This window comes from Dipodomys ordii, unplaced genomic scaffold (genome assembly GCF_000151885.1).
Source record: "Dipodomys ordii isolate 6190 unplaced genomic scaffold, Dord_2.0 Scaffold12, whole genome shotgun sequence".
Taxonomy (NCBI): Eukaryota; Metazoa; Chordata; class Mammalia; order Rodentia; family Heteromyidae; genus Dipodomys; species Dipodomys ordii.
The window spans coordinates 7,646,573-7,660,898 of record NW_012267228.1 but is presented as its reverse complement, the minus strand read 5'-3'; the positions used below and the strand labels follow the sequence as shown (position 1 = coordinate 7,660,898).

Here is a 14,326-nt window from a genome sequence, read left to right as displayed (position 1 = left end):
CCGGGGCACCGAGCGGGCTGACCCCGGGGCTCGGGTCCGGGGCACCGTGCAGGCTGACCCCAGGGCTCGGGTCCGGGGCACCGTGCGGGGTCCGGGGCACCGTGCGGGCTGACCCCGGGGCTCGGGTCCGGGGCACCGTGTGGGCTGACCCCAGGGCTAGGGTCCGGGGCACCGTGCAGGGTCCGGGGCACCGAGCGGGCTGACCCCGGGGCTCGGGTCCGGGGAGGGCTAGGGTCCGGGGCACCGTGCAGGGTCCGGGGCACCGAGCGGGCTGACCCCAGGGCTCGGGTCCGGGGCACCGTGCGGGCTGACCCCGGGGCTGGGGTCCGGGGCACCGTGCGGGCTGACCCCGGGGCTCGGGTCCGGGGCGGGTTTCTGAGCGCGTGGGAGTCGGGAGGGGGGCGGAGTCAGCTCCCGGGTCCACGTGGCCGGACGGGGCCTCCCGCTGCCCCGCGCCTGCCCCGCATTGAGATCGCGGGGTCCTGAGAGCCCCCGTGCGCGGCCAGGTCTCCGTGGGGGGGGTCGGGAATCCGGGGTGACTCGAGGGTCGGGGGATCCAGTTCGTGTCCTGGAGGCCTGCTCCCCCTCCCTCCCGCCCCCCGGACGGGAACCACGTGCTTGTCCCCCGTGTTTCTGGGGCCTGCGGCTCCTGCTTGGCTTTTTTTCCTTGTTGCGGGGGCGGCCCTGCCTCTGGACGGGGAGGCGAGTTCCTCGCAGTTGGTGAGTAACACTGCGTGTCATTCATGTGCTCAGTGCGTGGAGCTCGGTCGGTGCACCCGCGGCCCGCCTGGTCGAGGTGTGTGGCCACTGCTCCAGATGCTGAGGCTCCTGTGTCCTTGGAAGAGGCGGGGACCCGGCGCGGGCTGGAGCAGCCTCTATCTTCTGAAGCGCTGTCTGTGCACCATGAAGTTGCAGTCTCCGGAATTCCAGTCCCTTTTCACAGAAGGACTGAAGAGTCTGACAGGTGAGACCTGGCTTTGGAACAAGCGGAGAGGCCTTAGGTGGAAAGACACAGGGTGGACGAATTTTTTTTTAAACCAACATTCAAATATTGCTGTTGTTGAAGTGACAAAAGGAAGACTTGTGAGTAAAGCAACGAGTGGAGAAGTTGACCTTTAGCTCTTCTGTAGGATGGTTTAAGTACTAGATTCCTGATGCATTATGGGATCCGCTGTATTTCCTTGACACACTGCCTCCTCCTAGTGTGTGAAGAGGTACTTGGGAACGCTATGTCTCTGCCAGTGTTTCCAGAACACATAACTGGAAGGAACTGAGTAAAACATACATTCAGTCCACTGTCATCAAGATACGATCACGAGTGTGAAATTTACAGAACAATGCTACATCATTTCCCCCCACTATCAGCATCCCTTGTTTGTCCAAGGTTATTTTTTGACATGTCTAGGTATTCATGGTACATGTCTTGATCACCCCCCCCCAACTCTCCCTGATCCTCTTTTCCCAAACTGATCTCAGCAAGCTTCACTGTTCCATTTTCACTTACATGTATTTTGACCATAGTCACCCTCCTCACCCACCCCATTTGCCCTCTTCTCCCCCTTAGCATCTGTCGTAGGACCTGCTTTACATTTCTTTCTTTTTTTTTAGAGTTTGCTAACTCTTCAAAGGGGCTTCAGCTTATTTCACACATGGATATACAGTATCAGACTGACCCCCTTTTTATATTGTTGTAAGACTTCCAAACCTGGAACAAATTTAACACCATGTCTCAATTCAGACTTAAGTATGTTCTAAGTGCTCAGTAACTGCAAGTGGTGAGCAGCGCTGTCTGAAGAGACCAGCTCTAACATCACCAATTTGGGGCTGACTGAACTGTTTCTTTATGGCTGTGCCTTCCTCAGTCTTGCCCTCTGTTGCAAGAGTCTCCTCGGAAAATATTCTTGGCAGTATACTCTCTCTGATCATTCTGCCGTAAATACCAAATACTACAGTTTCTTTAACATCTTTTAGTACTACTCTATGATTTATAAAACCTGAGTTTCTGAGCTTTATTTTCTTCACTGTGAAAGTTGGAATTCCTAAAGTCAGAACCTCAGTAGCGTAAAACAGGAAGTGGTTTTCAGGATTCTGTCTGTGAAACAACACTATGGAGGGATATGTACTGAAGGTGACTTCAAACACTATCAGTAAACTCAGCAAGTAACTTAACTACTTTGTAGGATTGGGTGCCCTGGCATAATGTAATGTCCATGTGAAAACAAAGTGCAGACAGACATATTTAAAGCCTCTGTGAAAATTGGCATGGTGCAGTTTAAATCCTGTCATGAGTTCTAAAATCGTCATAGTTGCTTTGTCCCCATATACGATTAGCTTTCAGCAGAGAAAATCGAGGAAGCTAGGATAGTTTGTCATAATCATATAATGCAGCAGTTCATGATTTGCCAGATTGTTTTTTTTCCCTCTGCTTCATTTGAACTATATCATTTCCATGGCAGATTAAGGTTATTTCCTTAGAGATAAGACCGAAGTTCTAAAGGTCATTCACTTCTGAATTACATGGTTCAGGTACTAGCCAGGGTTTCCTTGGCTGTGTAGCTATGGTCCATTACCATTGCTGGGTGATAGCACTTGATGGTAACGTAATGCCAGTCATCTTGTTATTGGTCAAACATGTCCTTGCCTGACTGATGTGCTTGGAACACATTCTGCAGAATGCCAATTTGTAACAGTGCAGACCAGCTTGTGTGAAGCCAGCTGTGGACATCATTCTCAGTAGACTGGCCAGAGTTGTAGAAGCCTTGTCCTCACCTGTTGGTTGTTTGTAGTAGTTTTCCATGTGCATTGATTTCAGGCAATATTCTCACAGGTTGTCTATTGAAGGATCTTGGTGGCAACACTTATGATAAGGGGCCTGACAGTTGCATGCATAGAAATGCTTGTATATTATTCACAGAACTAGGAGGAGACTTGCTTTTCTATTTTGCTTTACTCTTTGACTATAATTCATATTTGTAATCATGATTGTGAGGCACTGTAGAATTTCGAGTTGTCTTAATCAGCAAAGTCATGCAGGTTCTGTTTCCCATGGTTCTCAGGCATCTACAGCACAGCCACTTTGTGTCTTCCACCTTCTTCATGTTTTTGCATGAAAAGCAAGCCCTTCTTACATGGTCTAAACTGTCCCAATAGATGGCCAAACTTTGTACTTCCGGTAACACACTGTCATTACTGAAACACATTGTACTAAAAATCTTGTCGCTGTCATTTCAGAATTATTTGTGAAAGAGAATCATGAGCTGAGAATAGCAGGAGGAGCCGTGAGGGATTTGCTGAATGGGGTGAAACCTCAAGATGTTGATTTTGCTACCACTGCCACCCCAACCCAAATGAAGGAGATGTTTCAGTCAGCCGGCATCCGGATGATCAACAACAAGGGAGAGAAGCACGGAACAATCACAGCCAGGGTGAGTCGCAGGCTGATACTTACTGCACTGTGTGAACATCTGCTTACTTAACTCAAAGTTCAGGAGTTTTTTTATAGTTGGGAAACAAAATGTCTAATTAAAAATAGCAGTGTCTTCTACTCTGCCCTAAGTCTTTCATTCTTGTGTGTTGTGGCCACTGCTAAGTTTAATGACTTGACCTCCACAAGTGGTTTTATTTTGTGTTTTTGCATGCTATAGTTTTTGAAGTTTGCATTTTTAAAATGTAATCTACTGACTTCTTGTGTAGCTTTCTGACTGTACTCCCTCCCAACAGCAAATAAGTCTTTCCCTATCTCCCCAGCAGGTCATTTTCCCAGTGTGTCTCTGATTTTTCATTACATCTCTTTTGTATCACTTTTGTTTATAGGTGTGCACTGTGGAGCATTATTTCTGTTTAAAACTTTTTAACTCATTTAACTTGGACATACTGTTCAGTACACAAAAAAATTCTTTTATTCTAAAAGTGTTTTCCTGTTCTTTGGATTAACAAGTAAGTGCACAGCACTCGCCTTGGCTCTACAGGGTCCGGTCATGATGTCACTCACTGTCTTAACTCCGGAACTTGGCCCACTGCAGTCTGGAGGAGCAGTGACACACGGAGCTGTCATCGTGTGTGAAAGTGTGTTCTAGGAGCTGCTGAGGCTGGTTTCCAGCAAAGGAAGTACACTCCAGAAAAAGCACAGTGTAGTAAATCCCTATTAGAGGAAGCGCTCAGTTTGACATCATTAAGTCATGTACTGCACATAACTGCGTGTGCATAGGTCTAAACTCCTAGCAGTGCTGCGGGTCTGTTTACACCAGTACAGACACGGGGGAGTATGGTGTGTTCCGTGATGAATGAGAGCTGTGGTAGAATTGCTCAGTTCCAGGACCACTGGTACATGCAGTCCAGTGTCACGATGTGGCACATGACCACTTATTTTACAGCTTCTATGCTTGTGTCAGATGTAGTCACTTCTCTTATTTTCCTTAGGTTCCCAGTGGTAGTTGTTTCAACAAAGTCTTCATTTCATTTCCTTAAAATTCTTTGGCTGTCATCGCAGTTGGGTGCTGCAGCAAAATGACTTTCAGGGCTTCGTAATTCTACCTGGGACGTGCTAGCCAACTAGAAGTGTTGGAATCTGCAGGAGTTTTCACTATAACTAGAGAGCAGTCCTGCAGTGTATAGTTACCCTAGTTCAAGCCCTTTCTTTTCCCTTTTCCTTTCGTAAATAAAATTTTATAGTGAGAATGTAATGTGTATCTGGAGGAGAATTTGTATGAAATCGTGAGGAATCCTAGAAGACTTCAAATAATCCCAGTTTTTTGCCTGTGAATTCCAAATTCTTTATCAAGAAAACCTCATTGCTGACTACTGGTAGAATGCTATTTGTCAGTGAGATTTCCCCTTTTAAAAATTCCCTCTGTACTGTGTCTTTGGACATGCTTTTATTTGAAATGTGCTTCTGTCTACATCTACATGTCCACATCAGCTTTTAAGGCTCAGCTCCTGTGTCACTGTTAGAGTCCCTTAGCCTTCCCAGCTGGAGGCAGTTTCTCTCCCCAGAGTGTGTGTACCTATCACCTTAACCTCACTGGGGATGACGAGTAAAGACCCTAGGTTTGTTACTTATACTTAATTCCTGACAGGCCTTTGTGTGGCATGTATTAACATAGCTCTGTGCAAACTGACACCGGCAAAAAAACTAGCTCGAGTAGCCCTTTATACCTATCATGCTGCTTTTCAGTGGCCATGTTTGCCTATAAACTCAAATTATTTTTACAAAAAGGTATCATTCTTTGGATATGGCCTTGAATATTCTGTTTCAAGGTTTTTATACTGGTTGAGTTTAAAGACAACTGTATTACCTTGTCTCAGGGAAGCTTTCCAGTCTTTAGTGATGCTATAAACTAATTTTTAAAAAGTCTTATATTCAATTGCAGCTTCATGAAGAAAATTTTGAAATTACCACACTAAGGATCGATGTCACAACCGACGGAAGACATGCTGAGGTAGAATTCACAACTGACTGGCAGAAAGATGCCGAACGCAGAGACCTCACTATAAACTCCATGTTTCTAGGTAATACAAGGATAATGTGATCTATCAGAATATGCCTTCTTTTCAAGTGAAACTTGCATTCTGGGAATGTCCTCCAACTGAAGTGGCATTCATCTCTTCTAAGAGACAGCATATCATGTTGACAAGATCCAAAAATACTGGCTGAGATTCTCACTATATTACTCGCTAGCTGTAAAACACACAGGTGTTAATGCTAGTTTATTTTGTAGGACTGTTGTGAAGATTAAGGGAGCTAATGATTGTATATGCTTGGAGCAGTGCCTGACACATTCACACCTTCATCTGCTAATTTATTAACTGCATCTAAACAGTGCAAGAAAAATGTATATATGTGCACATGCACACACTCTTCCTGTCAGTGTTCATAGGGCCCTGCCATTTACACACATGCTCCTTCTCCATCCTTTCCTGCAGGGCCTTGGCATTGGGGTGAATGACTTCAGCAAAAAGCAAATTACTGTTCCACCTACACACACCTCAAGTTCTTTCTTAGCATTGCATCTTAAGGAATCACAAGTCTGCCTTGGTATGTTAAGATGAAGCCTATTTGTCATGTAGGTCCTTAAGTTCTTTGTTAATGAAGGTGTGCTCACAAAGGGCTAGAGGTGAATTAGGTTAGAGTAGGCTAAGATGGGCGGGTGAGACTGGCAGATGTCATGTAACTTGGTCCAGGTTAGAGCCTGGGTTTCCAAACTCTACTATTAAACGCGGGACTGGAAAAGGAGCCCAGCAATACACACCTCCTCCATTACACAACCAAAGCTTCAAGTATCCACTTCTTCCAGCATTACTCACATGGTGCAGTCTTCTCTAATGGTTTCCTTGTAGGTTTACTATAGGTTTCTAAACATTTGCTGAATCCTATTTTAAACTCATAACATAGTTTAGTTTTCCCAGCAACCTTCTGAAGCAGTTGGTGCTGTTTTAACTCCTGATAACCTGCTCAAAGGTATGCAGCCTGTACACTGTAGTGTTATTAGTTGTAACGCAAACTGTCTCCAAAGCTTATGCTCTTAAGCATAAGCCACTTAGCTGCGTTTCACATTTTTACTAGTATACTTTAAAAGAAAGATTCAGAGCAAAACAAAACTCATATTGGCATCATACTATATTTTCAGCTCAGGAATTTTTTTAGCCTTTCTGCTGCAGACATTTGTTGTTGTTATTGTTGTTTTTGTCACATTCCTGGGATGCTTTTCCTCTTCTTTTTTCCCCCCCTGGAGCTGGGGTCCTGTACGTGCTTGGTCACGCCACATCACTGGCCCCCTTATGTTGATCTTACTAAAAAAGCCTTTCTGCTGCCAGTATGTTCAACACACATTCTTTACCACATAACAGTAAGATAGACATAGGATATTTGCCTTTTTTAGTCATATTTTGCCTATGCACTTTTGAATCTGGAGCCTGTAATTTCCCGTATATATCAAGGTAGTTCCCATTTAGCAAATACCCTGTGTGCTGCACTAAAAAAGCACTGTCTGCCCAGAGTGGTACTTTGCGGATAATCAGAAGGAATTCAGGGTTCAAACAGAATTAAATGGACACGTGATTGTTCTTCACAAGTAGTAACAGCAGTGCCCTGTCCCTGATGCCACCCAGTGAAGTGCCTCTTGGGGCCAGTCACCTGCCTGCCCCCTTGGCAGGTCTCCTGTTGCTTTTCTCTGTCTTGGGGATAACCTGTTGTCTGTTTGGGATTGAGAGTTTACCTATGAGATATGATTTGCAGTTTGATAACTAAGAAAATCCCAGTGAGAATTGTTTTGTTTACAGTACAGCATTTTTGTGAAGGGATAATAGGCTCTCATGGTTTAGTCTCCTAACCTATCCTGAACCAGGTAGTAGCAGACACTTGGAAATTTACCAGTGGGAAAGAAACCTGGGAAATACTATTTCTACTTAATACTGTTTTACTTCCTATTTCTTATTACCACTGTTGAAAACACTCATTTTACAGATTTCTGCGTTTCTTCTGTATGTTTGCATGCTATGGAAATTGGCCCTTTGTCTCTATTGATACTGACTTTTGGGGTCTTTCTCTGAGTATCTCTTAGCTTAAGATTTTTTGTTTTGGCCAGACTTTTATGCCTTACTCCAGAAGGCATAATTGATATTTCTGATATTTAGTTTGAAAGGTTTAAAAGGTCTTTCTTGCTGCAGGATGACAAAGTAACTGCCCTGTGGATTCCCCTGCCACTCCTATGATTTTCCCATATAATTTTGGCTATTCATGTTTTTTTATATGAGCGTGTTCTCCTCTCATCCTCAGTCTATACATATCTGGCACATTGCTTTAGGTTCTTATTGGAGATATAATCTTTCAATTGTAAGGACAGCTGTTTACTCTGTCTCTGAATTAGTAGTGATGTATACTGTCACTATATGTGATAAACAGCCATGCTGAATTTCTCCTGTTTGTGGTAGTTTTTAGTTTATTTATTTATTTTTGTTAAGATTGTTAATGATTCTGTTTCCTCCTTCTAAATGACTAGGCTTTGATGGTACTTTATTCGATTACTTTAATGGCTATGAAGATTTAAAAAATAAGAAAGTTAGATTTGTAGGACATGCACATCAAAGAATACAAGAAGATTATCTTCGGATTTTAAGATACTTCAGGTAAGAATTTTTGCAAATTTTAGAAACAGTTTTTAATACTGTGTGTTGTGTACAGTAACCAAACAGGTAGATCTACAAAATAGTGACATCCCAAATGTGTCTGGTGATGAGGTAATCCATGTCTTATGTACATGTTACTTTCATACAACATTTATTATGATCTTTTGCTATAAAAAAAAGGTTTTGAGGTGTTAGGAAGGTGGCTCAAGTGGTAGAGTGCTAGCCTTGAGCTGAAGAGCTGAGGGACAGTGCCCAGACCCAGAGTTCAGGCCCCACGACAGTTCAACACCCCCCCCCAAAAAAAAAAAAAAACACACGCTTTTGAGCACCTTTTAAATGTCCATTCTCCTTTCTATTAAATAATGCTTTCTTTTCATTTGTGAGCATGCCAAGCACCGCTATCTGACACAGGAGGGAAGGAGGGATTGTGGGAGAGAGAAAAATAAAAATCTGCCTTCATGGGGCTCATGAGTTTTACCTGCTGCAGCACAGCTGCATCTTAGTCACTATTGGTGAAATCGAGTCCGCAGGCTTCTAGTGCTTACTGACTTGGAGGCTACTTACATTGTAATTAATCTTGGGTTTGTACATCTGAAGAAAAAGGTGGAGATATGACTAATGCTTTAATTCGTTTCCATTCAATAGATGCAAAAATGAGAAACAGAATTCTGGCTGTTCTGCCAGTATAGGTGCATTTAGAGGATTTTGTTTTCTAGGTTTTACGGCAGAATTGTGGACAAACCTGGTGAGCATGACCCTGAGACTTTGGAAGCAATTGCCGAAAATGCAAAAGGCTTGGCTGGAATATCAGGAGAGCGGATTTGGGTAGAATTGAAAAAAATTCTTGTTGGTAACCACGTAAACCACTTAATTCACCTAATCTATGATCTTGATGTGGCTCCTCATATAGGTGAGAACAAGTTATAAAACATTTAAAAAATACTTTCTTTGGTTGGTTGTGGGGTATGAACTTGGCCTCGGCGCAGTCCCCAAGCCTTTTTGTGCTGAAGGCTAGCACTCTGCCACTTGAGCCACAGCATCACTTCCAGTTTTTGAGTGACTAATTGGACATAAGAGTCTCACAGGGACTTTTCTGCCTGGGCTGGCCATGATCTTGAGATCTCAGCCTCCCGAGTAGCTAGGATTTCAGGAGTGAGCCATAGGTGCCCAGCAAAACATTAAAATTTTTGGCAATGAAACATTTAGTTTAAAAATCCTTAAGGTAAAAATGTTTTGACTCATATAGTTACAAAATTCCACATGGAGAAATCAAATTCCAAGATAATCTTTGGGATCACAGGTAAGGAGTAACTCAAAAGACTTGGCTTTGATTAGGTTAGGTTAACTGACACCAGCTTTGTGACTTGTTAGTTTCTGAAGAAAAGGAGGATACAAATAATAGCACTTATCTACTGAGTTTTTAAGATGCCTTATGGATCAATAGATGTTATGATTAATACTGACCAAGGATGATCACACATCAGGGAACTTCAGGCCATTTCTTTAGTCTTGAGTCATTGGGAAAGGGCATTTTCATAAACTGCCTTAGGATTTGACTGGTCTTTTAACACTAAAAAGAGGAGAAAAAAATTTTTGTTCCTGCAGGTTTGCCTACACCCTCAAGTTTAGAAGAATTTAACCAAGTCAGTAAAAATGTTGAAGGTTGCTCAGCAAAGCCAATGACCATCTTGGCCTCACTGCTGAAAGTACAAGATGATGTCACAAAATTGGATTTGAGGTTGAAGATTTCAAAAGAAGAGAAAAACCTTGGCTTATTTATAGTTAAAAATAGGAAAGACTTAGTTAAAGCATCAGACAGTTCAGAACCATTGAAACCCTATCAAGACTTCATTATAGATGTAAGTATACACTAGGTTTGGTCCAAAAATAAGTAGTCTTCACTTGCAGAAAAGTTGGAAGATAAAATCCAGAATTTATTCATTAAGTGTTACTTATTTGGAATGGTAATTTTCGTAGAGTATTTGTCATTTAAATATCGGGTAAACCATTAATGGGGGCTGTAACGTGTGTGGTGAACTTAATGTTTGTTTGCACTTAGTCCAGAGAGCCAGATGCAAGTGCCCGAGTATGTGAGCTGCTGAAGTACCAGGGTGAACGCGGTCTCCTGAAGGAGATGGAGCAGTGGTCCATCCCCCCCTTCCCCGTGAGCGGACACGACATTAGAAAAGTGGGCATTTCTTCTGGGAAGGAAATCGGTGCTTTGTTACAGCAACTGCGTGAACAGTGGAAAAAAAGTGGCTACCAAATGGAAAAAGAGGAACTCCTAAGTTACATAAAGAAGACCTAGAATGACCTGGTACTCAAAAGGGATAAACATTTGGTAAGACTGGTCGTCTTCCCCTGTCTGAGATTTAAGAAGCTATAGCAGAGTTAAAAGAGAAAAATTTTCTTACTTTGTGAAACTGCATTTCAGGTACTGACTTGAAATGGAGTCTACCTCCTCTTAATATGATTGTATCAATGAATCCTAGAATGCTTTTGGAGTAGGTTCTGACTTACCTGTCTATGCTTTTTAAATAAAAATGGTTTTTCCATAGGGAAAAACTAGGATTGACTTTAAATTATTTTGCCGGGTGGTATACACCTGTAATCCCAGCTACTTGGAAGGTGGAGACATAAGGAACTGAGTTTGAGGCTCACTAGCAGTTAGTGAAACCCTGTCTCAAAAGCAAAGTATAAACAAAGGCTGGCTGTGACTCAAGTAAAACAGCAAAAAAAAAAAAAAAGAAAAAAGAAGTGCTTAATACTCTGCGCATTGAGATGAATGGGCTGCTTGGCCCACTGATAAGATTTCAGTTTATCTGAATTCCAAAATGAACTGGTACCTATAATTGTAGGTAAATCTGTGTAAAACACCTATCCCATTTATTCATAGTGGATTTGTTCTAGCAATTTGTGTTTTGGTATGGAGCTGTTTGTTATTTGTTATAAGGATTGCTTTATGTGTGTGAAGCCCGGAGAAGTTAACTTGTACAGTCTCATTATTTTAGTAAAATATTACCCTTGGTTTTGGAAGGTAACTGGGTTTATACTACAACTTTACCCAGGTTAGTAATTAAATGCAATATAAAATATCTGAAAACATTTAAGTACTACGAGGATATTCTATATGATGTAGATTTAACTAACTGTTACAGAAGCCTGTGGTGTGTAAGATGTCTCTGGGCAGTACTACGAATCTGAGATGCTGCCTCTGAGGAGCAAAAGGGGAGATGCTTTTCCCTCACTGCCTGTATTTTGACTTGTCTGCAGAGATGCAGTGTCCTAGAAGTGTGTGTGTGCATGTGTGCGTGTGCCTATTCTGGGACTTGAACTCAAGTTCTCTTGCTCTCACTTAGTTTTTTTCAACTCAAGGCAGTCACTACCATGTGAGCTCCACACCTCCATGTCTGGCTTTTTGCTGGTTATAGAAGTCTCATATTGGTCTGACTGGGCTGGCTTTGAAGCTTGATCCTCAGTTCCTGCTGCAGAATTAGGATAGAATAAGTCCTGAATGCAGTGCAAATGAAGTTTATTTTCATTTACTGACACAAAGTTAACAGTCCGTTTTTGGCCTCAGTATTAGAAATTGATTAGACATTTGACCTGATTAGTTTTGAGTTATGTAAATCAGTGAAGGATATGAGACCAAAGTTACACAGCTGTAAAAGGATTCAGTAAACCTTCAAATATATATAAGCAAAGAGGTAGGTGCAATCTATGGATTTTATCTTAGTTATTTCTTATACCTCCATTGTTCAGTTGTGAATAGGTTACATTATTTAAATAAGGAACATTAAATTTAGTTTTGGTCAGTTTACTTACACACTTTCTTCCAGTTACATCAACTGAAATAGATTGCAAAATACAGTGTTATTTCAGCCCCATAGTAGTTTAAGTTAAACATTTTAGGAGCTAGGGTTATAGTTCAAATAAATAGTGCAAATGCACAAGTAAAAACTTTTCACCAAGAAACATGTAAAGGAAATGGGGATTTTTAACTCAAACTTCATATTTAATATTTTCAAAATTTACAAATCAGTATGAGCTAAGGAAAATTGAGAAGAACAGAATCCTTTAAAAATAACGTACGCTGCCTTGCTGCATTCAAAAGGAAACTTGTGCTTGGCACCTTAGCTTGGAACTTGATCATTCAGATGACTGGTGCCAATGCATGATGAATTAAACTGTAACCCTTCATACATAATGTTGCTGGTTACTTACGTGTACGCATCAAAGGCAATTTCCAAAGCAGATCATATCTTTACCGCTACCATATTACATCCATTTACAAGCAAAGTATTACTTTGTCTGGGCTTAGTTCATCTTCTGTGTCTGGGATTGTGGGCAACAGAGCAGATCGGGTTAACCCCCAAAATTTTTGAGGGGACATGTCTTTTTTAGTGGCTGTAAATTTCCATCCAATGTGGCTTGCACAAATCTTACACTGGGCAATGGTCCACGCATACCTATAAAATGAAGGGAAGATGGCAGCTAAGGAAGCATGACTCAGTACCCAAGGCTGCCGTGGAAATCTGTTGCATAGAAATTTCTTAAGAGCCAAATTCGAAGAATTAAAAAGACTGGCCACAGTGTCTGAGACCAAGGCCAAAGGATTTACAAGTTTGAGGTTAGCCTGACTTACATGGGATTTAAACCATACCACTTCACAGAAACATTGTACAAGTATTCGGTCACTTTTGCATTTCCTATGGTAATATATCAGCTTTCATGTATAATTGGCCGTATTAATGATTTGAAGCTATATTATTTGAAGCTATGGTTCGGTTTTTCTTCCACTGGAAAGACATTTTCCCTTTGTTGCTCTGTAGTGTACCAAGTTGGGGAACAGCAACCCACCTGCACACATACACGTTTGTCTCAGTCAACTTGCTATCTTCAAAGAACAGTTTAACTAGGAAGAGTTGACTGGAAGCTCTGTTGATACGGGACCACCTGTAGTGCCTTGACCACCTCCTACTGTGGTTCTTTCAAAGCAAAGGCTGACTCCATATGTGGAACAGAATGTGATAGGGCTAGCTATTAAAGGTAATATAACAGGAAATTAACAGGTTGCCGAGACTCTTAACGTTGAGAACCACTGGGGTAAAGTAAAGTAAGTACAAGAAAAAGAATTCAGTGTTCTCTGTATCTCATTAGGAAAACTCGATTTGATATTACTATAGAATATGATCCACAAATAGATTATGTGCATCATTGCAAACAGCTAATTTTTAGCGCTAACAGAAGAGAGTAACTTTGGATTAGCTATATAGTAATTTCAGGACAACAGTAATTGTTAACCTTTTTTCTCCATATATTCAGTTCAATGGTACTATGCAAACAGTTCATAAAGACATTTTTGTCTATTTATGGGATAAAGGCTGTTTAAGTTATTCATGTCATGCCTGTTTTCTTTTCATTGTAATTCTAACAACTCTATTTAGAACTTTGGGGTTTTCTACCCATTAACCAAAACAACAAAAAAAACACCATCACCATCCTCTTACCCAGGAAACCAGCTGTGCTCTGTGGTAGGCCGGCCTATGAGATTCAGGTTGCCGGCTCTGTACACGGTAAGCGTCTCATGCACATATCCATGAGGATTCACATAAGCAGCCATCGGCCCACATAAGGATAAGCTAAAGCAAAAAACAGCATGGAGAATAAGACAATCACTAGATTTTTCTGATGAATTTTAATCTTCTATGTTGGTGGTAAGGCTTGAGCTCAGGGCACATAAGCACTGTCCCTTAAGTTTTTTGGCTCAAGGTTGATGCTCTACGACTTGAACCATGGCTCTACTTCCACCTTTTTTGCTGGCTACTTGAAGGAAAGAGTCTCACAGACTTTCTTGCTCTGACTGGATTTGAACTATGATCCTCAGAGCTCAGCCTCTTGAGTAGCTAGAATTACAGCAGTGAATCACTGATGCCTGGCTAATCTTTTAGTTTTATAGTAACAGAATCTTGTACAAGTCATCATTGGAAGGTAGCAGATATTCCTTTGTGTAGGTGCACATGATAACCCAAAGGAAAAAGTTAGTTTTAAAATTCAACAATAAGTTTAGTGAAAACATCTTGGGCAACTGATACCTTTCTTTTCTTTTTTTTTTTTTTTTGGGTCCGGTCGTGGGGCCTGAACTCTGGGCCTTGGCACTGTCCCTCAGCTCTTCAGCTCAAAGCTAGCGCTCTACCACTTG

The 14,326-nt window shown here is 41.8% G+C and overlaps 3 protein-coding genes across 4 annotated transcripts in view; 1 reads left to right on the top strand and 2 right to left on the bottom strand.

Annotated features, from left to right (window-relative positions):
- The window catches only part of Il5ra (interleukin 5 receptor, alpha), a 46,801-nt gene extending 46,056 nt beyond the window's left edge, over positions 1-745 (bottom strand). The window contains exon 1 of the mRNA XM_013010356.1: positions 23-745. Within this exon, the coding sequence (XP_012865810.1) occupies positions 23-745 (723 nt within the window). The remainder of the gene's footprint in view (positions 1-22) is intronic.
- On the top strand, positions 694-10,689 carry Trnt1 (tRNA nucleotidyl transferase, CCA-adding, 1). The gene is made up of 7 exons (XM_013010558.1): positions 694-964; positions 3,232-3,425; positions 5,370-5,508; positions 7,998-8,124; positions 8,841-9,034; positions 9,730-9,983; positions 10,184-10,689. Exons 1-7 carry the CDS (start codon positions 817-819, stop codon positions 10,430-10,432), a joined length of 1,305 nt encoding a protein of 434 aa, XP_012866012.1. The 5' UTR covers positions 694-816; the 3' UTR covers positions 10,433-10,689.
- Positions 10,690-12,314: 1,625 nt separating this feature from the next.
- The window catches only part of Crbn (cereblon), a 21,345-nt gene continuing 19,333 nt past the window's right edge, over positions 12,315-14,326 (bottom strand). For both annotated transcript variants that reach the window (XM_013010521.1, XM_013010524.1), the window contains exons 10-11: positions 13,635-13,766; positions 12,315-12,593 (exon numbers count right to left, since the gene is read on the bottom strand). In XM_013010521.1, coding sequence (XP_012865975.1) covers positions 12,413-12,593; positions 13,635-13,766 — 313 coding nt within the window. In that variant the 3' untranslated portion in view covers positions 12,315-12,412. The remainder of the gene's footprint in view (positions 12,594-13,634; positions 13,767-14,326) is intronic.